The 22,281-nt window shown below is 35.6% G+C and overlaps 3 protein-coding genes across 8 annotated transcripts; 2 read left to right on the top strand and 1 right to left on the bottom strand.

The window, feature by feature from the left end:
• Positions 1–129: 129 nt before the first annotated feature.
• Positions 130–5,426, bottom strand: LOC147276261 (monosaccharide-sensing protein 2-like). 5 transcript variants are annotated; one of them, XM_086252912.1, is made up of 8 exons: positions 5,224–5,426; positions 4,934–5,121; positions 4,774–4,820; positions 4,365–4,632; positions 3,524–4,090; positions 1,731–2,659; positions 1,039–1,226; positions 130–814 (listed from the first exon to the last, which is right to left on the bottom strand). In XM_086252912.1, exons 4-8 carry the CDS (start codon positions 4,441–4,443, stop codon positions 370–372), a joined length of 2,208 nt encoding a protein of 735 aa, XP_086109038.1. In that variant the 5' UTR covers positions 4,444–4,632; positions 4,774–4,820; positions 4,934–5,121; positions 5,224–5,426; the 3' UTR covers positions 130–369. The 5 variants fall into 5 exon arrangements, with proteins under 5 accessions (XP_086109038.1, XP_086109039.1, XP_086109040.1 ...); XM_086252913.1 differs by having other exon boundaries at positions 4,934–5,097; XM_086252914.1 differs by having other exon boundaries at positions 4,934–5,088.
• A 4,649-nt stretch (positions 5,427–10,075) lies between these two features.
• PHT3;3 (phosphate transporter 3;3) lies at positions 10,076–13,815 on the top strand. Its single transcript, XM_086254140.1, has 6 exons — positions 10,076–10,534; positions 11,443–11,792; positions 11,869–11,912; positions 12,871–13,085; positions 13,181–13,305; positions 13,404–13,815. Exons 1-6 carry the CDS (start codon positions 10,367–10,369, stop codon positions 13,456–13,458), a joined length of 957 nt encoding a protein of 318 aa, XP_086110266.1. The 5' UTR covers positions 10,076–10,366; the 3' UTR covers positions 13,459–13,815.
• A 3,294-nt stretch (positions 13,816–17,109) lies between these two features.
• LOC147276259 (calcium-dependent protein kinase 26) lies at positions 17,110–22,009 on the top strand. Of its 2 annotated transcripts, none has more exons than XM_086253836.1 (9): positions 17,110–17,435; positions 17,940–18,783; positions 19,172–19,315; positions 19,399–19,551; positions 20,111–20,226; positions 20,380–20,547; positions 20,693–20,917; positions 21,446–21,612; positions 21,736–22,009. In XM_086253836.1, exons 2-8 carry the CDS (start codon positions 18,012–18,014, stop codon positions 21,578–21,580), a joined length of 1,713 nt encoding a protein of 570 aa, XP_086109962.1. In that variant the 5' UTR covers positions 17,110–17,435; positions 17,940–18,011; the 3' UTR covers positions 21,581–21,612; positions 21,736–22,009. The 2 variants fall into 2 exon arrangements, with proteins under 2 accessions (XP_086109962.1, XP_086109963.1); XM_086253837.1 differs by lacking the exon at positions 17,110–17,435 and adding an exon at positions 17,552–17,671.
• The last annotated feature ends 272 nt before the right edge of the window (positions 22,010–22,281 follow it).

Raw genomic sequence — 22,281 nt, 5'->3', positions numbered from 1 at the left:
CTAATGAAAACTCAAGCCTATTCCTCTGAGCTGCTTAATGTTTCATTTTCCTTTTTCTTGTTTCTTTTTTAAACCACAAAGGCCACAGAAACTTATTTTTTCCTTGATTTTCTTTCAGTGAAAGTGAAGTGATGTAATCTTAGCTGGGATACCATGAATCATTCCACAATTTCACTTCCGAGCATATTTTACACAAAATCTCTGAATTCGTTTATATCAAGTATAACAATGAGAGAGACTAAGAAAATATATATGATCCTTTCTACAGGGATCGACCGTGCCATTTCCAAACAAGTAACGAAAAAGTAGATTCAAAGCAAAACCAGGAAGGTACAGTGGCCATCAAAATTTCATCCAACAAGGACCAAGTTAATTGTTCTTGGCAGCTGCAGCCTGCTTTGCACCAACAGAGAAGAACTCAGTGATCACTTCAAGGGGCATGCCCTTGGTTTCTGGGACTTTCAAGAAAACAAATATCCAAGACATGACGCACACAATCGCGTACATGCCAAAAACGCCACCAAGCCCAACAGATTTGAGCATCACCGGAAGGGAGTAAGTGACAATGATGTCGCAAATCCAAAACGTAAGGGCGCAAATGGCAATGCAGAGGCCTCGAACTCGGGTGGGGAAGATTTCAGCACAGAGTATGTTGGGGATTGGCCCGAACCCCATAACAAACAAACAGAAGTAGAGAACAACGCTAACAGTCGAGATTGATGCATTCACTACACTGCCCATATCCACAAGACTTCCAAGCACTAGGATGGTGAGAGATACTATCAAGATAGGGATTGTGCTGAGCAGCAAAGTCCTGAATTAAGAATGTGAGAGGGGGTAAATGCTTAAGGAATGAAAAGATAGTCACAGCAAGTTAATTATAGATATTGTTATAAAGCGATATATGTAAACAATCAAGGGCCTGAAACTTATCAATCAGGAAAACCGACATGCCAGTTCGAACTAAATTTTACGAAACAGTATATGTTTGGCCATTCAACCAAGATGGCAAGATATAACAAGAAGAAAGTAATTTACCTTCTGCCAGAGATATCCATGAGCCTCATGGCAACAGCTATACTAGGAAGCATCAACAAGGTTGTTACTCCACTGATAAGCAGAGAGGCAGAAGCTGAACTAATGCCCATGTTTGAAAGAAGCACTCCAACACCTGCTTGCTCAAGAATTTGAGGTGTGTAGTAGAGAACCCCATTTATGCCAGAGAACTGCATGGAAGAGAAAAATCCTTAGAGGTACAAGCTTGAATGGTCTGGTAAAAAGGTGAGTGCAAGGTAAACTCTTACGTATAATGGTCTCATTTTGAGAATGCTATATTTGGTAGCACAAAGAACATTCTCTATTAAATAAAAATATATAAAAACAGAAAAGAGAAATATAGTCAAACTTGTGCAAAAATGCATAAATTAAATATAGCAATGATGGTTTGAAAATATATCACAAAACACTTAACATTGAAACCTCAAGATGAAAAGGCAAAAGGAAGCAAAAATAGAGTATGTTGACTAAGGATTCAATACACTAGCATGGAGTTATATTTGAGTGAAAGCAGAACTAAAATTCTGGCACCACACTGCATGCCACAAAATAAGAAAGGACAATGGTAATGGAATGAAGTTGTGAGTTTTTTATAAAAGATCACAAGCAGAAGAGTAGTAGAGGTTAAAAACAAGCAAAATACTAGAGCGTTTTCAGTAAATGCCATTTAATACCTGCTGAAGTATCTGAAGTCCCACCCCAACTACCAAAGCATGCTTGACTCCAGGTTCAAAAAGATCACTCCAAGTTGGCCCTTTTGCAGAAGTTGCAGCTGGGTGAACCATTGCCGGTCCAACTGGATGCTGATGCATAAGATCCCTGGAATAAAGAGCCGGTTGACTCACTAAAGCAGCAGCCTGGATAAAATCACCATCTGGCAGTGCATCACCACCAGGAATTGAAACAATAGACCCACGACGAGATGCAGGGATACCCTCTTGGTGCAAATAAATTCTTTTAAATCCTCCTTCCTTAATTCCATCCTGGCCTTCTTTTTCAGACCATTTCCATGCCAGCTGCCAACCACCACCAATCCCAGTGCTACTAGTTGGGTCTCCACCAGTGAGACTGCCGTGTCTCATGCTAGCAAGGCTTCCATTGGCCGGGTGGGTCATGTCCTTTTCAATGCTCGTTGTCTGACGTGAGATCAATGGACTCTGCAAATTGTCATCAGAATCACCACCAGCTGCATCAGATGCATAGTCATCACCTTCTCTGGCAAGGCTCTCCTCATCCCACTCTTCATGTTTGGCCTGATTGCCTCCCACACTGAACATGCTGCCAAAGTGTGGAAAAAGCATGCTCCGCATGCTTCCTGTATCAGGGAACTTCTCATGAACACTGCCAAAGAGAGTGACAAGAGGATCAACAAGTGCACTTTGATTTGCCATGCTTCCATGCCGAGATACAAGGCCAATAGTGCTCTGTCCGGTCACAGGTCTGGCAATCCAGGATTGACCTTGTTCAGGCCCATATAATTTGATTTTATCCTTCTCGGCTAAATCATGGTCATCAGCAAGGTCATTGTCTGGGCTAATTATGTACTCTTCGAAAGATGTTTCACCCCCAACTCCAAGACCCTCAACAAGTAAAGCCATCTCACCTGTTGATCTGAGAAGGATCAATAACATTCAAATAATCCAGCATTGTAAATCAAATAGTTATTTTACTTAAGCGAATAGCATGCAGTACTGAATTTTCTTTCTCCCCCTATAAGGGAAAGAAAAAAGCCTTGCATTTCACTAGATTTATCAGATAATCCAGTTAACCAAAAGCAGCCAAACAATAAATCATAGCAATAACACATGTTTCCCTACAACTAGTGCATACCTCCTAACAAATGGCTACCCACAGCAGAATGATGCAACCTGAAGTAAGAAAAAGAGAGATGCTTACTCTAAAAATGTTTGGTAATATTTATTTACACTTCAGCAATTACAGTTCGCCTCAACATTATCTTGTCCCAATTTATGCCATGATTTGATTAACAAACATCTTACTGAAGGTAGAAAACCAACCAATCACCTGGAACAGACCAAATGAATTCTGCAATTTCAGGTACCATAACAATCCTAAATGCAAACATGGACTATCTGGCAGGTTCATTTAGGGCTAAAAACAATGTGCAGAAGAATTTTGCTTCACATTAAACATAGAATGAAAAGGTAGCTTTTAAACATGACCAACTCTAATTACCCAAAATTGAATTGAAACAAATCGCTGTTTCACCAATCTACTCCAATCTACTTCTAGAAGCTTTACTATCTATATTGAATTATTGATCCTTAATGAATTGCTGAAGTTCCTTCTCAATAGAAATATGGGTCAGAAACCTATCACTAGGAATGTCAAGGTAAGCTCCCACTTAAACACCAAAGCACCATGCAAATAATATAAAAAATAAAATCAATCCCTGTATAACAGAAGTAGCCAATTTTTCGAAGATAATCAGAACAAAATGACTAACCAGAGACATCTTCTCTGCCACGCAGCCTCTGTAAAACTTTCTTGGCCTCAAGCATCCGTCCCTTACTCACAAGCCACCTTGGAGACTCAGGCAAGAAAAATACAGTCAATGCAAGATAAACAAGAGAAGGAATAGAAAGAACCCCAAGCATCAACCTCCAACTTGGTGATTCCGTCAACGACATCCCAAAAACCATGCAATACGATAAGAACATTCCACCAGAGCCAGTGAACTGCGGAAGGGTATTTAACGATCCCCTTATTTCAGGCGGGGCTGTCTCAGATATATAAAGGGGGACCAAGGTAACTGCCAAACCAATTCCAAATCCATCTAAAAGCCTTGCCAAGAGAAGGATATAAACATTGGGAGCCCACAACATTACAATACCACTCAAAAAGTAAAGGACAGAAGAGATTATAAGCATAGGACGGCGGCCTAGCCAGTCTGCTATGGCTCCGGAGCATGTTGTTATCAAAGTTGCCCCTATAAGTGACATGGCCACGATCAGCCCTTCCACTGCTGGTTCACTTTCTAATTTGAATTCCCTCTTTATGTACAAAACAGACGCTGCAGCAAAAAAGTAATTAGGTAGCTCAATCACATATGCTTAACTCAAAATGGTAGCACTTAAAGGAAAATCCGAAAGGAGGATCGTGGACCACTCATGAATCCATGAAGTAAACTTCGCTAGACCACCCATCAAGAAAATTTGATTAGCAAACAAAACACAGCTAAAAAAGCGGCTATTGCTCTCAATCTAAAAGAAAGAACTTTCGATGTTGAAAAAGACAGACATAAAGATATCAATACCCTCTAAGTAGGAAGTGGAAGAGTAGATTACCTGCAATCGTAGCGTTGTCCCATCCTTGCAATAAATTACCAACAGCAGCAGCAACAGCCACAAGCACAGCTCCACTCATTTTCCACTCAAAATTCAAAATCGATTGCTACCCTCTCAATTTTCAAGTCTCACTAATAATTAATCAACCCAAGCGAGACAACAAAAACCCAGATCAAAGATCAATGAAACGAACCAGTTCTTGATCACCCAGTTCAACAATCTTAACAGCAAACTGATCCACTATCAGACTATCAGTATAACCAAAGACCTGTATGAGAAGAGAAACATAGGTATACTAGACTATTGGATCAAAGGCTAAATAGCATCCAACAAAACAAACCAAAAGTGAAACAGAAGGGAAAAACATAGGCAACCCAATAGAAAACAGACAAAGGTGGTTTGAGTTTACCTCAAAGGCTCAAACGTAAGCGTTTAATGGGTGCTTGTTGTGTCTGTCTGCAAAAGCAACGACGCCGTCAAAAAGCTTAAGCCTTTAGTTGTGATATTTTCTTAATTTCCAAGACAATGAAACCCAAATTATGAAAATAAAAACAAAAAAAGCAAATGACCTTAGTCGCCCAGAGAAAAGGTAAAAAAGGAGAAGAAGACAAGGGAAACAGAGGTAAGCCCTTTGGAAACAGAGCGGTGAGTCTTCGACACCTGCCCTTGTCCTCCTCTCTTTGCTTAGCACGTCAGCTCACACTGCTCAGATTGCTGCATCACCCTTCACACGCTGTAATTTAATTTCTCTTTCAAACTTTAAAGAAAAAAAAAAGGAAAAAACTGAAATTTATAAGCAAATTTCACAACCCAAATGAACAAGTTGCTCTGTCTATGTGAGTATTAATGCAAAGAGTACCTGGGGGCTAGTAATGGGTTCTCATGGAACAGTCCAAGTACCCCATTGATGGGAGTAGGAGCTCTCAGGGGATTGAATACCAACCAATGCCGTCTAGGGCTCTAAAAGCAAACCCAAGAGAAAATACTTGAAAAAAAATATATATATGCCAAAATTAAAGATTTGGTAAAATTTCTAAACTATGAGGCTGCTTAGTGCATACACAGCACAGCAGAGACAGCACTACCACAGCTCAGCAGCTCTTGAATATTCTTCCTTTCAATTAATGTCATTATTACCATTTGGACAAGAACCATAAACAAATAAATAAAAGCAAAAGCATCTTAGCAAACAAAAATTAAAAAAAAAAAACTTTTTTGTTTTGGGGTTATGGCAGTGGCATCTGGTGACTACTATGGACTTGTTCAGATGGGAGATAAGTTAAATCAATCTTTCTTTTTATAGAAATCAATCTTTCTTAATAAAAAAAGGAAAAAGCAATAAATTATAGCAATGATTTGAAAGATGAATTGAATCGGATCGGTTGTATCATCAGTTACCTTGTTGTATTGTAGACTTGTAGTGGAGTGGAACACTGGAACACCACTAGCGGACGAGGAATCTATTGTAGTAGTTTAGTTCTAAGACTAACCAATAGGCAGGGATCACCTCCTCATTAGTTTAGTTACACTCAAATTTGTCTTTTCAAATTTTCTTTTTTCTTTTTTAGAAAAAATAATAAAAAAGAGGGGAAAGTAATACTAAATTACTAATACAATCCCTCCATTTTATTCCGTTGGCCCCTTTATTTTTTTCCTTTTCCGGGATTTTTATTGTTTTGGTTAGTATTACCTTTTAGACAATAGTTGGTGCATCAAAGTCATTAATTAAGGATTTGCAGTTGCACCATTGCACCCAACAAGTTGTAGGGCTTATTCCATGGTTGGTCTGTCAAATTTCCAAACCACTTTTGTGTGGGACTTGTAAATTTTGTTTGTTTTTTGTTTTTGGGGGTCAGAATGTGGGACTTGTAATTGATGTGCTGGGGAAGTAGTGTATTTCACTTTTTAGTTTGATCTGAGATTGTTATTAACTTATTATCATTATGCAATGTTAAATTTGATGATTTTTTAGTTCACTGTTCACCAAAAAAAAATTATGATTTTATATTTCATTTGTTATAGATATAAGTTACCCTTTGAGTCATAGATTCTCTAGTGGATGAAATCTCATTTTCCATGTGACTACTAGTTTTATTATGAAATTTCAAATATAAATAGTTGTCATGGCAAAGTGTTAGATGTGTTATATTTACATTGGAGATGGTTAATCAATCTTATAGGAAAAGGTGCAGCTAATTAAGCGATATTCAATTGGCATCAGGCTTGGTTTTCTTAAGAAGGGTTATTACAATTGACACCAAATCTGGATGGTTGCTAAAGATGAGGAGGCGTATATTTTGGTTTCCATCACATGCTTTATCTTTTGGTTTTCCATAACATGTTCTGGTTTGGTTGTCTAGCATATGTTTTTCATTTGCTTTGCATTTTAGATAGTATTGTGACGTTTTAGCTTCTCAAATATATTTCTAATTAAATTCCTTGGCTAATCATTGGTTAATGGTTACAAAGGGTCCATTTGCATGTATTCCATCATCCAAAATATTGAGTGAACTTTCTAGTCTTTGGCTTGTTTTCTAAATTTCTACTTCTTACCTCTTTGGTGATGCTTCTCAAAAATAAAAAAAATAAAAAACCTCTTTGGTGGTGGATGGATTATATTGAGTGACAAGTTGTCTATAAGTATTATTGTTCAATTCTCTCTTTAATCTCCATTTAATTCAGTGTTTACAATGTAATTTTTTTTTTTAGAGAAAAAGAGATTAAAGGGCATTGAAAGTAAAACATAGTGCAACAATCAAATAAGTTATTGATTGGGATGGATTTAATAGTACATACCAACAATAATGTTACTTTTTTATTTTGGTTAGGGATAGGGGAGCCAAATTTAAGTGTAGGAGGCAATTTTACAGCCCTTCCAACTCAGTTACCCTATCAACTACTAATAACATTATTATTTATATCACTATATATTTTAGTAATGTACCAATTCAACCCTCTACCAAATCCCAACTATTTCAATATGAAATGATAGTAGAAAACCCAAATAAAAAAAATGGTACAAAACATTATTTAAAAAGAAACTATAGTAAAAAAACAAATAGAGGGAACACAAAATAAAAAATAAAAAAAATAGTATCCATAGTTGATAGTTCCATACTAGAATGATCAATATTCTTAGGGTTTTTTTTTTTTTTTTTCATATTTAGTACCTAAACCCTAAACTTTGATTATTGTCTTAATGTGGTACCTAAACTTTTATTTGTCTCAATTGAGTACCTAAACTTTTATTTTGTATCTAATAGATACCTATGTGAATTTATGTTAAAATTGTTAACAGAAGTTAGGGACAATATGGTCACTTCAAAAAATTTATATTTTAATTATAATTTTTTATTTTTTTTGTTTGTTGTGTTTTTTTTTTTTATAATTTTAAACATATAAAGAAAATAATTAAAATATATTTTGACTATATTGCCCTTAACTTTTGTTGACAATTTTAACAGAAATTCATTTTAGTACCTATTAAACACAAAATAAAAATTTAAATACTTAATTGAAACAAATAAAAATTTAGGTACCATATTAAAATAAAGATTAAAATTTAGGTACGAAATAAATCCTATTTCTTATGTGAGAGAATGGGACAGGCTACGTGGGTCTATGATTAAAGACAATAGCGCAGGCCCAGGCAAGAATTTGGACCTTTCCCCATAAATTTAAGGGGAATGTATGAACCTAAAAATTTCATCACTACACCCAGTGTTGAAAAAAATATTTTAAAATGAGTTTTTTTCAATTTTGATATCTAAAATTCAAACCGACAAACCACGTGTCGGACAATCTGAGCCGGAAAAATTCATACTACCAAGCGCTTGGCCCACTGCGGAGCCGGATTTGCTATGGTCATTGAGTCATTCACTCTCGAGAGCGACTCGTAGCAACTATATGATGTAATACTCTATTGGGCTGGGCTAAGAGCCAAAGGTCAAAAGCCAAAAGCCCAATGTGAACCCAGAGATGGAACGTAGAAGGGACTAAAGAGGGTTTATGGCCCCTGCAAATTAAAAACAAAAAACAAAAAAACAAAATTCAATATAATTGTTTGATTACCAATGTATTGAGCATATTTGTTGCTTGTAATTATATTTTTTTATTATTCTCGTGAATGTCACGGGTAAATCAAATGCCACCTAACTCAAATCTCAAAACATCATTTGAAATTTTGAATATTTATTCTTTATGGTTATTGGTAATACAAATTTATTATTATTTTTTGTATTTAATTCATCATATTGTTTTTTTTATTGGGTTTATGTGAACTCAATTATTTTGTATCTTATTGGTAACCCAACTTTTTGTATGGAAATTTTCCTCCACATTTGTACTTGCAAAAAACAACAACCATTGATAATTTATTCTTATAGTTTCTTTTCTTTTAAGAACCATACTGAAGAGCCCAATTTCTTAAATAAAATCCCTTTATTAAATCAAACAAGAAATTTTATATTAAAGAACTAGGCATTACATAAAGAAACGATGATAATGATTAGTGCAACAAATGTGTAAACATAATATTCCAACAATAATTTTTTAACATACTCATAATAAATAAACTCTAATTATAAATATCGTATGAATCCACAAATTATTCTTATGAATATATTTTGGGTGTAGTATCATTTAAATAATGTGTCTATTCATGCTAATTATATGAGAATTTAATATATGTATATGTATACAAATTGATAATTTTGTACTATTTTTTTAATGATAGAAAAAGAAAAAAAAAAAAAAAACACTTTTAGACACTATTGTAAAATATTGGTGAAAATTAAACATTTATATTTCAACTCCAATAAACCTTCAAGTCTCATCTTTTTTGTCCCCTTACCCAGTTGGAGAGGGGATGATGGAGCCAACCTTACCATCATAAAGTCGGCTCTCACAAAGAAACAGCCAAAGCCATAGGCCATCCCTTCACATTCATTGCCTACGCTGATCTCTTCAAGTACTTGATTCTTGCTGGGGTGCCAGAGATAAAGCATACTGTGCTCTTGATCCTTGAAGTAGACAATTCCCCTGGAGCACCCTAAGACTTGGAGAAGCCTATCGTCAGGGAAGGGAGGAGCAAGTACGTATTCTTCAACGCTTCCATCATCTTTAAGATACAAAATTCTAGGCTGACATTTGGTGTTGGTGTGATGTACCAAAACTCTCTGCTTCATTGCTATCTTGGAGGGGGTAGACGATGTGGAGAAGGGGCATGAACAATCGTTATTCATAACAGACATAAGGTTTTATTAGTAATTAAATGACTAATTTAATAAATTAATTGACAAAATGTTAATGTGATATTGAATTACAACAATTTGTAAACTACCAATCAAAATTATAACAATTGAAACTATATAAACCAAAAATAAAATTTAAGTCTTTTACAGATTAGATCAAGATTATGTCCCTGGCCAAAAAAAAAAGATCAAGATGATGTGTAAGCAAAAGAATGTGTATATAGCACCACTTAATAAAATCACACTCCCTTGATGTACTATCCCATTGGGTTACGAGCGAAAGGCCAAGGCCCAAAGCCCAATAGCTTTAGAATTTAGTCCCAGCCCGGCACCCGTTTTTGGTCCGGTACCCTACAGCCATGGCACTATGGCAGCAACTACATGTCATTGATGGGTATGTATTTGGCTGATTGGTCACGACTCACGAGAAAGGGCAACAATGGTTTTTTTTTTTTGGTTGCGTTAATTAAACCAAAGCCATGTATTTGGAACCGTAAACGTGGACGTATTGGTGGCGAGAGAAACAAGTCGTCCATGGCATCTCGAGCTTTGTTCAAAGCCCCACTGACACGTAACCACAGAACCTCCTTCCCATACACTTTAGGACTTATATTCTCCAATGCCCTAGCAACAACTACCAAGTAAGCTTCGTCGTCTCTTTCTCTGTTGCACAGCAGCTGTTTGACATTTGGCTCCAATCGGCGATTTGTGAAATGGGGTCCGGTCGTTTTGGACGTGGAGCTTAGAGGAATGAATGTGCGAACGGGAGAGAGGAAAATGAGGTGGGGGGTTGAAGGGAGGTTGTGTGAGGAGTTTTCGCCTGCGTATTATGGGCTGTGCACTGTTGGAGGAATGCTCAGTGCTGGCACTACCCATCTCGCAATCACGCCTCTTGATGTGTTGAAAGTTAATATGCAGGTTGGTTTGAGTGGTTAAGTCCATTGATTCTTTCTGGGTTTTCTTGTAGTTTAGCTTGTTTAACCCTTTTTCTCTGGTGCTGATTGGGTGGTGACATGTATGTTTGATTGGTTTGGTGACAAATGTTTGGTGGGTTTTTGTTACTTTGTCTGACATTGCTTGCTGTTTGCTCATGGAAGTTGAAGGAAGGTTTTTTTAATATTGTTCAATGTTTATGGGTTTATTTTGTAGGTCCTTGTAACTGTTGTCCTGTTCGGGATCATAGTTATCATTCAATTCCTCGTTTTGTTGTTTGTTATTGAGTTGAATATTAGAACAAGGTTCATGTTTTCACAGCTCCGGTCTTATATTTTTCTCACTTTTGTGCTTATGCTATGCATTAGTGTAGTGAAATGTGTGGCCAAGTGTCTAATAGTAATAAACTAGCCGCTGAGATTCCTGTATTCTTTATTTATTCTATTGATTGTGGGTTTTAGTGGTAGATTGTGATAAATTGGTAGTATATGCAAGGATTGGCGTGAGAGAAATTATGTTACTGTTTAGCATAGTAAGACATCAAGTTTCAAGCCTTCTTTTAGTGTGTGAAAAATCTAGTCAATGCCTCTGTATAGATAAAGTAAATATGTATTTAAGGAATAGAAGTTGCCAAAAAGGGGAATGGGTCACAGATTCATTACAAAAAACTACATAGCTTTCCATGCGCATAATTCTTCTGGTGCTTTAGCTCATATCTTCAAGTGCAACTTACCATATATTCCATTTCCATTACTGATGGATTTAAATTGATGTTTTCAAGGGATTGGTCTCCCGAAGTTTCTATCTGCTTGTTGTAAACCAGTCGAGACTTAATTCTTTTTAGAAATTAAAAATGGTCTAATATTAGTTTTTTTTTGTTTTTTTTACTTTAGGTAAACCCAGTCAAATATAACAAAATGGCTTCAGGCTTTTCTACTCTCTGGAGAGAACAAGGCCCTTCTTCCCTTTGGAGAGGTTGGTCTGGAAAGCTTTTTGGATATGGTGTTCAGGGTGGCTGCAGATTTGGTCTGTACGAATACTTTAAGAAGCTTTACTCTGATGTATTGAAAGATCAAAACAGGAGTGTTATATTCTTTCTCAGCAGTGCATCTGCTCAAGTATTTGCGGATGTGGCTCTCTGTCCTTTTGAAGCCGTCAAAGTCCGGGTTCAAACACAGCCCTTCTTTGCAAAGGGCTTGGTGGATGGGTTTCCAAAGCTATACTCAACTGAAGGGCTAGCTGGGTAAGTTACCCCAAAAAATTGATTATTTTCTCATTTTTTTTCACAAGTATCCTTACTGGCTTATCTATGACTGCAGCTTTTACAGAGGACTTTTTCCACTTTGGGGTCGAAATCTTCCATGTAATATATCTATATCTCTGTATTATTAAAATTTTCATTTGCTTGTTTGGTAGAATCCAGCTTATGGATAAAAAGATATTTTTGGATGGTTTGCCACATTAGAATTTCAAGGGTGTGGTATGCTATCTTGATATGGCAGTTTTGAGGTTCATGTCATCTCATCACTTAAATAATGGAATAGCATCCCATTAGCCAGCCTATAACTGTGCAACCCTATTGATTATATCTGTCAAATAACAGTGTGAAAACATGGTGATTGTTGCTTGTTGGCCATATATGTATATACAAAGCTCCATTGTTGCTAGTAGGTAGTAGCGTGGTTCATTTTTAATAGGCGTGTTGACTTCTTTTGGCTGCGTATACTTTATAGTTTTCTTTCAGATTTTCTGATGTATCTTCCATTGCTTGTTGAATATCATGTGAAATTTAATACAGGGGAATGTAATTCTTTTAAATAAAAAATGTCACCAAATAATTTACTAACTAACATAGGAATGTGAACAAAAGGCTACTTGACATTATCACATTGCTGGTAGTTGATTAGTTTTGTTTTTTCTTTTTTCTTCACACAAAACCTCAAGGTAAATGTTTTGCCCTTGACCAAACCTTCCTACTTTCCAGTAATCATTCTGGGTGAATGTTATGGTTGGAAACAAGTAATAGTCCTGCATCCGTGCAGAATTGGAAACATGAGCTTTTTGGCACTTTGATGAGACTGAAAAATTATACCCTTGCAGTGTTGTCTGAGTAACATATTGTATATGCTTATTTAACAGGGTAATGATTTGCCTGACACAAGGAATCAGCTATGGGCTTTATGGGTTTATTGCTTGACAAAGTTGTTATCTTTTCTCAGTTATTGTCATCAAGCATTCAGTAGACAATCACATTAGTATGGCGTTGTTAATTTGAAGGAAATCTTTATTAACTTTTCTGATGTTCATCCAATTTTTGACAGTCTCAATGATAATGTTCACGGCATTTGAGCATTCAGTGGATCTGATTTACCAAAATATTATTAGAAGTAGAAAAGAAGATTGCTCAAGAGCCCAACAGCTAGGCGCAACATGTTTAGCAGCCTATGCAGCAGGAGCTGTTGGTACCATCGTCTCTAACCCTGCGGACAACATTGTATCCTCTCTTTACAATAAAAAGGCTGACAATGTGATGCAGGTAGCCCTTTGAATTAAGCTTTCTTTGGTTTCATCTTCTATTTGATGTTAAAAGCATCAACTGTATTGGCTTTATATCTTGTCTTCACTCTTCAGGCTGTGAAGAACATTGGGTTTGTTAATCTATTTACTAGAAGTCTTCCTGTTAGAATTACTCTTGTTGGCCCTGTTGTTACTTTGCAGTGGTTTTTCTATGACACCATTAAAGTTCTATGTGGATTGTAAGTGCATTTTACTTTATACACAGACAGACACAATCTTTTTTTTCCTCCTTTCATCTAATTATAAGTTCCGTAACTTCCATTTGAAAATATTTTAGGCCTTCAAGTGGAGGGCTTACCAGGCGTCTTGAAGAAGCTAACATCTCAGCTTAAGACCACGGAAAATATAAACAACAGTTCAATGGGATCAATCTCTTTTAGGGTGAGATAATTCATCAGACTCTATAGCTTCAGTTAAAATATTGACGCCAGTCACACTCCTTGAGGCAGCTAATACTATCATTTGTCAACGACTTCTCAACTTTGACCGTTCTTTGTGCTACAGACTACAGTTCATTATTGGTACAGGTGCATTTGAATTAATTGTTCAGTTATATCCATATTCTAAAGATCTGCACTCTACGTTAATGAGATTCTATAATTTTGGGTACATAAGTGAGATGTAAATAGATTTTGAATGCTTATGTTAATGTGCAGCAGCAATTATAAGATGTGAATTTTGCCTTGAAAGACATTTTGTATACTTTGAAAACTGTTGTTTTCCTTTTGGTAACACAAGGCATATCTAGTAGCATGAAGGGGTTTCATGGTCTCATTAACTATGGAACCTATTGTAACATCAAATTGCTGGTGTTTGGGACTATAAAAGGCTAGATTGTCAATGCTTTTTAGGGAGCTTTTTTGTGTGCAGGGCACGTGGTATGTGCAATGCAAGTTGTGACTTGTGACTTCATGAGAGCCTTTGGCTGAAAAGCCAACCAAGCAACACGGTCCGACATTTAAGGGCCAAAGTGAATGCTTTTTGGTTAAAAAGAAAGTGAATGCCTGTGGCTGAAAAAAAAAAAAAAAAAAAAAAAAAAACAGGAAGTGAATGCCTTTGCTTTCTATGAAGCTTTTCATAGTAAACTGAGATTGTGGATTCTGACGTATGTGAACCCTCAAGAACCAATGTTCATGCTGCATATTCACAAAACCACTGCGTCTGCATCTAATAATCTAATATAAGTAGGATATTTAGGAAAATGTTATGGTGTGGACATGTATAACATACAAACACATGTTTAACTCTTAGACTAGGGTATAAATCTATAAATACAATTTTTATACCATAGATGTACTTGAATATTTAAGCTCCTCAACAGAGCTTAGATTCATGTCAGATTGTGAGGGTCATGCATGATGCATGATGCATGATGTATGCAAGTCAAGTCAATGAGTCATGTTCTGGCGTTGTTAACCAGCTTACCTTAATGCAGTGTGTGATTTGCCCTATCCTTTTTGGTTGTAGTGAGTTGACTGTAAATAAGAGTAAAATTTCTTCTACAATTTGCTTAAGCATGTGCACTTAACCGATTGACTGGGTTATTGATGACTTACTGTGGACCACCCGAGTGGTTTTCGACTCCCTTAGCAGCCAACAGGATATTAAAGATACCTTTTATAATAAGTGCTTTGGAATGGTTGGGTATTATCTTTTACTTTTTGGGTTCTGAATTGACCATTTTAAGTTTCTAACACATAATTCAACCTTAAAATGACTGGCAAGCATGCCATGATGGTGGAAATTCATTCACCAGTTATTTTATGGTGGGGAAAGGGCATGTCTCCCAAATCTTTCCACATATTTATCCATAAAAATAGAAGAATGCTACTCTTGTAGGGCTCCTCTCCTTCCTTCCCCCTCTCATATCTTAGGCCTCCATTATACAAAAAAAAAAAATGATGATAGAAATGTGCAAAATTTTACAAAACTTATTTTACGTTAGATAGGACACAAATATAAAAATTTACTATTTCTTCATTCTATGAGTGTCGCTTCAGTTAGAACTCTCGGAAAAATCAATACAATATTTAAATAGAAAATTATGATTAAATATCAAATCTCAATAATTTTTTGGTATAGCATGAAAACTATATAATATTTCAATTGAACTACCAAATTTAAATGTAGTTTTTTAGATTAGGTCACAAATATGTTGACCCCTTTGATTTGAACCTTTTTCATTTGACATTTTTGTCATTTTGCCCACATATGATGGATGTTAGTTAAAATTTATAAAGTTTTGACAAAATTGCCTTTGATGCTTTTATATTATCTTGAAAATTTGCTAATGTAGTCTCAACTTCACATTTAGTTGTGACGTACGACACTCACAACTTCAAATTTAGTTGTGACTGAACGACAGTCATATCTAAGTTGTGAAACAGTCACAGTTAAGTTGTGACTTCATTGAATTTTTTTTTAGAGAAATTATACTATAATATAGTATAAATAGAGGTCAAAACAATATTTTTACTCAAAATAATACATAGTATAGTGGTGTGAATTGTCTTTTTTAATTTACCAAGACAGTCATAGTTAAATTGTGACTGGATTGATTTTTTTTTAATACAATATAGTATAAATTAATGTAATATTTGTGATATAATTTTATTTTTATTTTTCTATTGTAGTGGCATGTAATGTAATATTTGTAAATTCTAATATCTTTTATTTTATTATTTTGTTTGACTTTTCAATTAGTACTTAATCTAAAATGATATTTAATTTTGGTACCTAAACTAAAAAATTATTGAAATTTAATAGTTAAAATCAATGAACCTATATTTAAATTACATTAATTAGTAAAAGTTAATGTTTCATCAACGGTGTATGACGTTATAAAGATATTATCTTAGTGATACCAATAATATTTGCTAAGTATGATTTCTCATCGCTTATACCTAAAAATATTATTTTTGGTAATAATCACAATATCAGCACAAAGATATCAACTATCAATTTTGACTCCATAATTTTTGAAAGATCATGCAAATATCTCATATTAAGATAAGACGCGAGCCATTGCTTGCATAATCTATCTTGGTGATACAATAAGATTTGTTCAGATCATTCACAACTATTGATTTTCTAATCTTAAATAGAATCATAAATTTTCAAGACAAAAAAAAAAAAAATGTAATCATCATTTTTATCCCCCTCCCTAGTCGCCTCATCCCCTTTTAGTGGATGATGGTATTGTAATGGTTAGGTGGTCATAACCAAACCTATCAACAATGATCAGAATAATTTAATTTCAATTTATTGAAGCTTAAAAAAGAGAAAATAAATAAATGAGGACATAATGTGTAATCTCATTATTTTCTTTGAGTAGGCATAAAGAACATTTATTGGAAGTTAATCACCCTTTCATATATAAAATATATAGAAATTTCATGATTGCAAGTTTGCAACTTTTATTGGGTGTTAGAAAAGAAATTATTCCAAGGCTTGAAAAGTTGCTTACAATTGTTCATGATTATCAATCTTTTTAATTTTTTAATTTTTGTTTTCTTAAAAAAACTTGGAATAATTATGGAGTCCATACTATAAGAAGGCTGTTCAGAGAATCAAACAACCGCCTCTGACTGACATGAATGAATGAACCTGTCTAAATGTAGCAGCCACGATTTTAGATTTATCTCCCAGAAAAATCAGCTGGAAAATTTTGACCAAACAACCTCACACCCACCCCCACCGCCTTTTACCGCGCGTGTCATACACGCACCAATCACTCGCACATCGCACTCCCCATTCTCGGAACCATTTAAATCCCATAACTCTGGAAAATTACCTTTCACCGCGGATCTACCGGCGGGTCAACTCGGTGACTTTACCCTTTCATCAAAACCGTGTGCTTTTTTAATTTAGTGTTCAGACAAACAAAAATAAAATAAAAAGAAGAAATGTGACAAATGTCATATTTGACAAAAGAATGTCTTTATTTAATTGCAAAAAAAAGAAAAAAAAAAAAAAAAGAAGAAGTGGGAGGTGTGTGAGGGGAGATTAGAATAGAATAGCTGGTCAGCACTCACCTCCGATGTTTCCCAGCAACACCATCCTAAAATAACATCAAACGAAAACAGCCCATATAACAAAATCTAGTTTTGAAAACAATTTTCAAAACAAGTAGCTGTAAAGATATTCCATTACTTTTTTGATTGAGATTTTGGGATCAAAATCAAATCATCTTCATAACCACCACCACCATCATCATCATCTATCTTGTTGAGGAGGAGGTTTAAATCCCTGTTCTTCTTTCCCTTGTATTCCATTCATTCACACTCTATTCTCTTCGTTTTTTCAACTGGTAAGGGACCCATCTCTCTCTTTCTCTCTGTCTCTCAAAAATGTATTTGCTTTCTTGTTTTGTAGCTTTATATCTGTCTTTATGTGCATGTGGGTATCTGAATCTTGGTCTATTTGTTCTTTTGTTTAATGGGTTGCTTTCTTTCTGTTTAAAGATTTGATCTTTGTTGTTAGTTGGTAAGGTAGTCTTGATTGATTTCCAATAGCCTGTGTTTGTTTCCCCAGAAAATGGATGAGGTAATCTTATGAGTTATTATGATATGGATTTGTATCTTGAAAAAACTAGAGAGAGAAAAAGGAAAAGGGTCTTTCTTGGGGGTGAAGGGAGATTCAATTTCAATACTTCGCTTGCTTCTTGTTTATTATTGTGGATTCATTATTTGTGGAGTCCATAGGTCTGATCTGCATATTATGAGGCTGTTCTATTCTTGGATTTTGTTAGCCATGCTTATTGCTTATTTTGACATTTACTGAATGTGTTCGTGCATTATTTGTATGATTACAGTGCGAATTGATGAGAAACCAATTGGGTGAGGAAAAGTCTGTGAAGATATCTTGAGGGTATTGTGATTGTTTCATGGGCAACACATGCCGTGGATCTTCGAGGGGGAAATATTTTCAGGGCTACAACCAGCCCGAAGACCTATCTACTTCCACTTCCAAGCGCAACACTCCTTCTGACCGTTCGGTTTCCGACCACTCCCCAAAATCTCAGCAACACATTTCCCAAGAACTCTCCAAAGACAACCCCAAAACCAAAGACAGCAGTAACAATAATCATCTAAACCTCATTAGTCCCAGGAAAGACAACACCATGAGGCGAGGCGTTGATAACCAAACTTATTATGTATTGGGTCATAAGACTGCTAACATTCGTGATCTTTACACGATGGGTCATAAATTAGGACAGGGACAATTTGGGACTACTTATTTTTGCACTGAGATTTCTACTGGCAAGCAGTATGCATGTAAGTCTATCTCCAAGAGGAAGTTGATCTCAAAGGAGGATGTGGACGATGTTAGGAGGGAGATTCAGATAATGCACCATTTGGCTGGTCACAAGAATATTGTGACAATCAAGGGAGCGTACGAGGATTCACTGTATGTTCATATTGTAATGGAGCTTTGTGCCGGGGGCGAGTTGTTTGACCGGATCATCCAGAGGGGACATTACAGTGAGAGGAAGGCAGCTGAGTTGACAAGGATTATTGTTGGGGTTGTTGAATCTTGCCATTCACTTGGAGTCATGCATAGAGATCTAAAGCCCGAGAACTTCTTGTTGGTTAACAAGGATGATGATTTCTCTCTCAAAGCCATTGATTTTGGACTCTCAGTTTTCTTCAAGCCAGGTAAACAAAGAAAATAAGTGTGTTGTTTTCTTTTGAATATGAAGTTTTGATGATTCTGGAGCATATTAAGTAACCACTGCACTTCAATTAATATTCATTTAATTTTATATATGGCATAAATTATTATTTTATTATCAGATGATTTTCTACACTGTATTAATAGGTGTTATATCTTCTTCACGTGCATTTGAGTAACTAGACTTACGTTATGTATATATAGTAATAAATCTTAATAATTCTTGTCCTGAATTAATTGCTAGTTTGCTACTGCCTTTAGATAATATTTGAAGAGCTGAAATCCTTTGCAGCCTCACTGTCATTATATAGAAAACCAATGCCATCTCGAATTGCATGTCTGTTCAACTCTATTGAGTGTTTTGTTTTCCAGGACAAGTTTTCACTGATGTGGTTGGAAGCCCATATTATGTTGCTCCGGAAGTACTCCTCAAGCATTATGGACCAGAAGCAGATGTGTGGACTGCAGGCGTCATACTGTATATTTTGCTAAGTGGCGTGCCACCATTTTGGGCAGGTAATGGTGGTTGGGTATTTTAGTGAAACAGTGATTGTTTCATGTTATGCTTTACTGAAAAGTTTTACCTGTTTGGTGCACAGAAACTCAACAGGGAATATTTGATGCGGTGTTGAAGGGACATATTGACTTTGATTCAGATCCATGGCCCTTAATATCTGACAGTGCGAAAGACCTAATCCGGAAGATGCTATGTTCTCGGCCTTCAGATCGCTTGTCTGCTCATGAAGTGTTATGTATGTTTAAACCATTATTTGTGTCTTAAGTTATTTTCGTGTATAATTTTCAGATTTAAAGTGACTAGAATAGGAAGTTTCTCTTTATTTTGTTGATGTTTATTCTCCACTTCTTTTTTTTGGATGGACCATGTCATTTTTACTGTGTGCTCAAATATTTGTTAGTAGCAAGATTATGTGAAAGATGTGTAAAGCAGCTGAGGCACCAAAACAAGGATGTCTAACCTCAGGCCTGAAGTTTAGTTTTTTAGTTGAACTCTGTGCTATCAATTTTATAGAAAATCTGCTACCTTTTCTCAATCAAATTTAGCTAAACAAGAAAAAAAAAATTAAAAGTCTGCCTTGAATTAACCATTTAAGTGCAGTACATGAATATTATTGCTTTCTTTGCACATCACAACTATTGCATAGCTTTCCTTTTTAATATGAGGTTTTCCAAATTTTAGGAAATTGAGAACCAGGAAGATTCTGCTGAAGTGGAATTAATCATAATTATCCAGTGTAGGTTGCACACTTTTATTTCTCTGAAGCATTTAAGTGATATATCTTCATTTTCTAGGTCACCCTTGGGTTTGTGAAAATGGGGTTGCTCCTGATAGAGCACTAGATCCAGCTGTACTTTCTCGTCTCAAACAGTTTTCTGCTATGAACAAGTTAAAGAAGATGGCTTTACGGGTAAGTGCATGTGGGAGATTAAAACATATTGTTAGGCATTTCTTAGATTCTCTATTTGTTCCAGAAAGCATATTCATACTTGATGTTGGCATGCCCCTTGACTATGCTGAGCATTAGAACTATTATGATGGGGAGTTCTTTATGTTTTATCAGGTAATAGCTGAAAGCCTGTCTGAGGAGGAGATTGCTGGGCTGAGAGAGATGTTTAAGGCAATGGATACTGATAATAGTGGTGCAATCACATTTGATGAACTCAAAGCTGGTTTGCGAAGATATGGCTCTACCATGAAGGATACAGAGATACGTGATCTTATGGATGCAGTAAGACGCTTGTTTCCAAAAAGATTGTTTTATGGTTGGCTTATGTACATGTGTCTACTTGTCAATATTGTGATTGTTGTGCCGAAATCATTTAATTTTACATTGTTTATGCTACAAAGAGCTGAGCTATTATGGTTCTTTCCAGGCTGATGTTGACAACAGTGGGACTATTGATTATGGGGAATTTATAGCTGCTACAGTTCATCTCAACAAACTAGAACGTGAAGAACATCTTGTTGCAGCCTTTCGATACTTTGATAAAGATGGAAGTGGTTATATTACAGTTGATGAGCTCCAACAAGCTTGTGCGGAACATAACATGACTGACGTTCTTCTTGAAGATATTATCAGAGAAGTTGATCAAGATAATGTAAGTCATCAAAACTTCACGAGGGAACATTCTGCTTTATCAAATAGTAGACCAGAGTTTGAATATGATTAAGATATATAAAAATCAGTCCAAGAAGGCAAAAAAGGAAATAATGTGAGAATAGAAACATTATTTTCTAGCATTGGTTAATAGTAATACTATTTACTATAATTGGTCTCCATTTTAAGTAACTTTTTAACATGAAGTCTGAAGCTTTAGATGTCTTGCTATGTTAAAAGTATCTCATCAAAATAATTGATTGATGTAGTGATTGCTTTGCTTTGTAAGAAACTAAATATACTTCTAATGATTTATATGATTGTGCATTAGATCCAGAAGATTTGATTTCCTTCTGAATATCTCTGAAGGAAATGGTTATGTGACTAACTTATGAATGATGTGCTTCTAGGCATTAGTTTGACATATATATATATATATATATATATATTGATGGAGAATTAAGTCGTGCTATCTATTTTAAAATTTAAGCTTCTTGTTACTCAAGCTCCAATTCTCTCCTGCATGTAGGATGGAAGAATTGACTACAGTGAGTTTGTTGCCATGATGCAAAAAGGCAATGTGAAGGGCAATATAGCACTTGGAAGACGGACAATGAGGAACAGTCTAAATTTGAGCATGAGAGATGCACCAGGAGCTCTTTAGCTTCCAACTAAACACGTCAGTGTCATGTAAAGGTATCCTTTGCTGCATTTGATGTTTTACCATTTATCAGTTCCATCTAAGATTGCAATGAGAAAAACACGCACAAATGTGAAACACTCTACTCTCAATGCTATTCATACTTGGCCCATTGGCAGGTTGTACAGCAAAGCCAGAAGAGGAGATTTGGTGATAGAAGTTTGAGAAGCAATTTTAGTTCCTCAACTCCAATAGATTGCATTAGGTAACGGAGGATTTGAGTTGTGGAGATTCTGTTCTTTCGTATTTTTTCAAGTGATGCTTTTGTGTTGCTGTATGACCACAGAACATGTTGTAAAGCTTTGTTGACTTCAGAGTGTGAAGTGTTACAACTATTCAAGATGCTAAATTGTTTTGCGGCGTTTTCCCTTAAAACACATTATGTTCATGGCATATGATTGTTGTTGAGGTCCAGGATTCAGCACATAATTATTACATCGATAGGGGCTGCAAAAGAAGATAAATTGATACACAGTAAAAGGAAAAGCAGCCTTTTAAAACTGAAATTTGATTAGTCCTTACTAGTAATCATGTCATGTAATCTACAAGACTACGACAACATAATTTCAGATGTCCTCATTAGTCCCTTTTGAGTGTCTGCTTCTTACATGGATCATGGATTGACCTCTATGAATGTCTTCCTTGGTAATGAACCTGCAAAACTT

The sequence above is a fragment of the Dryas octopetala genome, chromosome 8, assembly GCF_963921425.1.
Source record: "Dryas octopetala chromosome 8, drDryOcto1.1, whole genome shotgun sequence".
In the NCBI taxonomy this organism is placed as follows: domain Eukaryota; kingdom Viridiplantae; phylum Streptophyta; class Magnoliopsida; order Rosales; family Rosaceae; genus Dryas; species Dryas octopetala.
Note: the sequence above shows the minus strand (reverse complement) of the source record. Positions and strands in the feature narration are given on the sequence as shown.

Bases quoted from the DNA above. Each gene is read 5' to 3' on its own strand.
- LOC147276261 (XM_086252912.1), bottom strand. From the start codon at position 4,443: ATGAGTGGAGCTGTGCTTGTGGCTGTTGCTGCTGCTGTTGGTAATTTA. The intron at 4,091-4,364 runs GTAATCTACTCT...TTTTTGCTGCAG, and splicing joins GGACAACGCTACGATTGCAG to CGTCTGTTTTGTACATAAAG. The intron at 2,660-3,523 runs GTTAGTCATTTT...TCAGATCAACAG, and splicing joins TGGCAGAGAAGATGTCTCTG to GTGAGATGGCTTTACTTGTT.
- LOC147276259 (XM_086253836.1), top strand. From the start codon at position 18,012: ATGGGCAACACATGCCGTGGATCTTCGAGGGGGAAATATTTTCAGGGC. The intron at 19,316-19,398 runs GTAATGGTGGTT...TTTGGTGCACAG, and splicing joins CGTGCCACCATTTTGGGCAG to AAACTCAACAGGGAATATTT. The intron at 20,227-20,379 runs GTAAGTGCATGT...ATGTTTTATCAG, and splicing joins TAAAGAAGATGGCTTTACGG to GTAATAGCTGAAAGCCTGTC.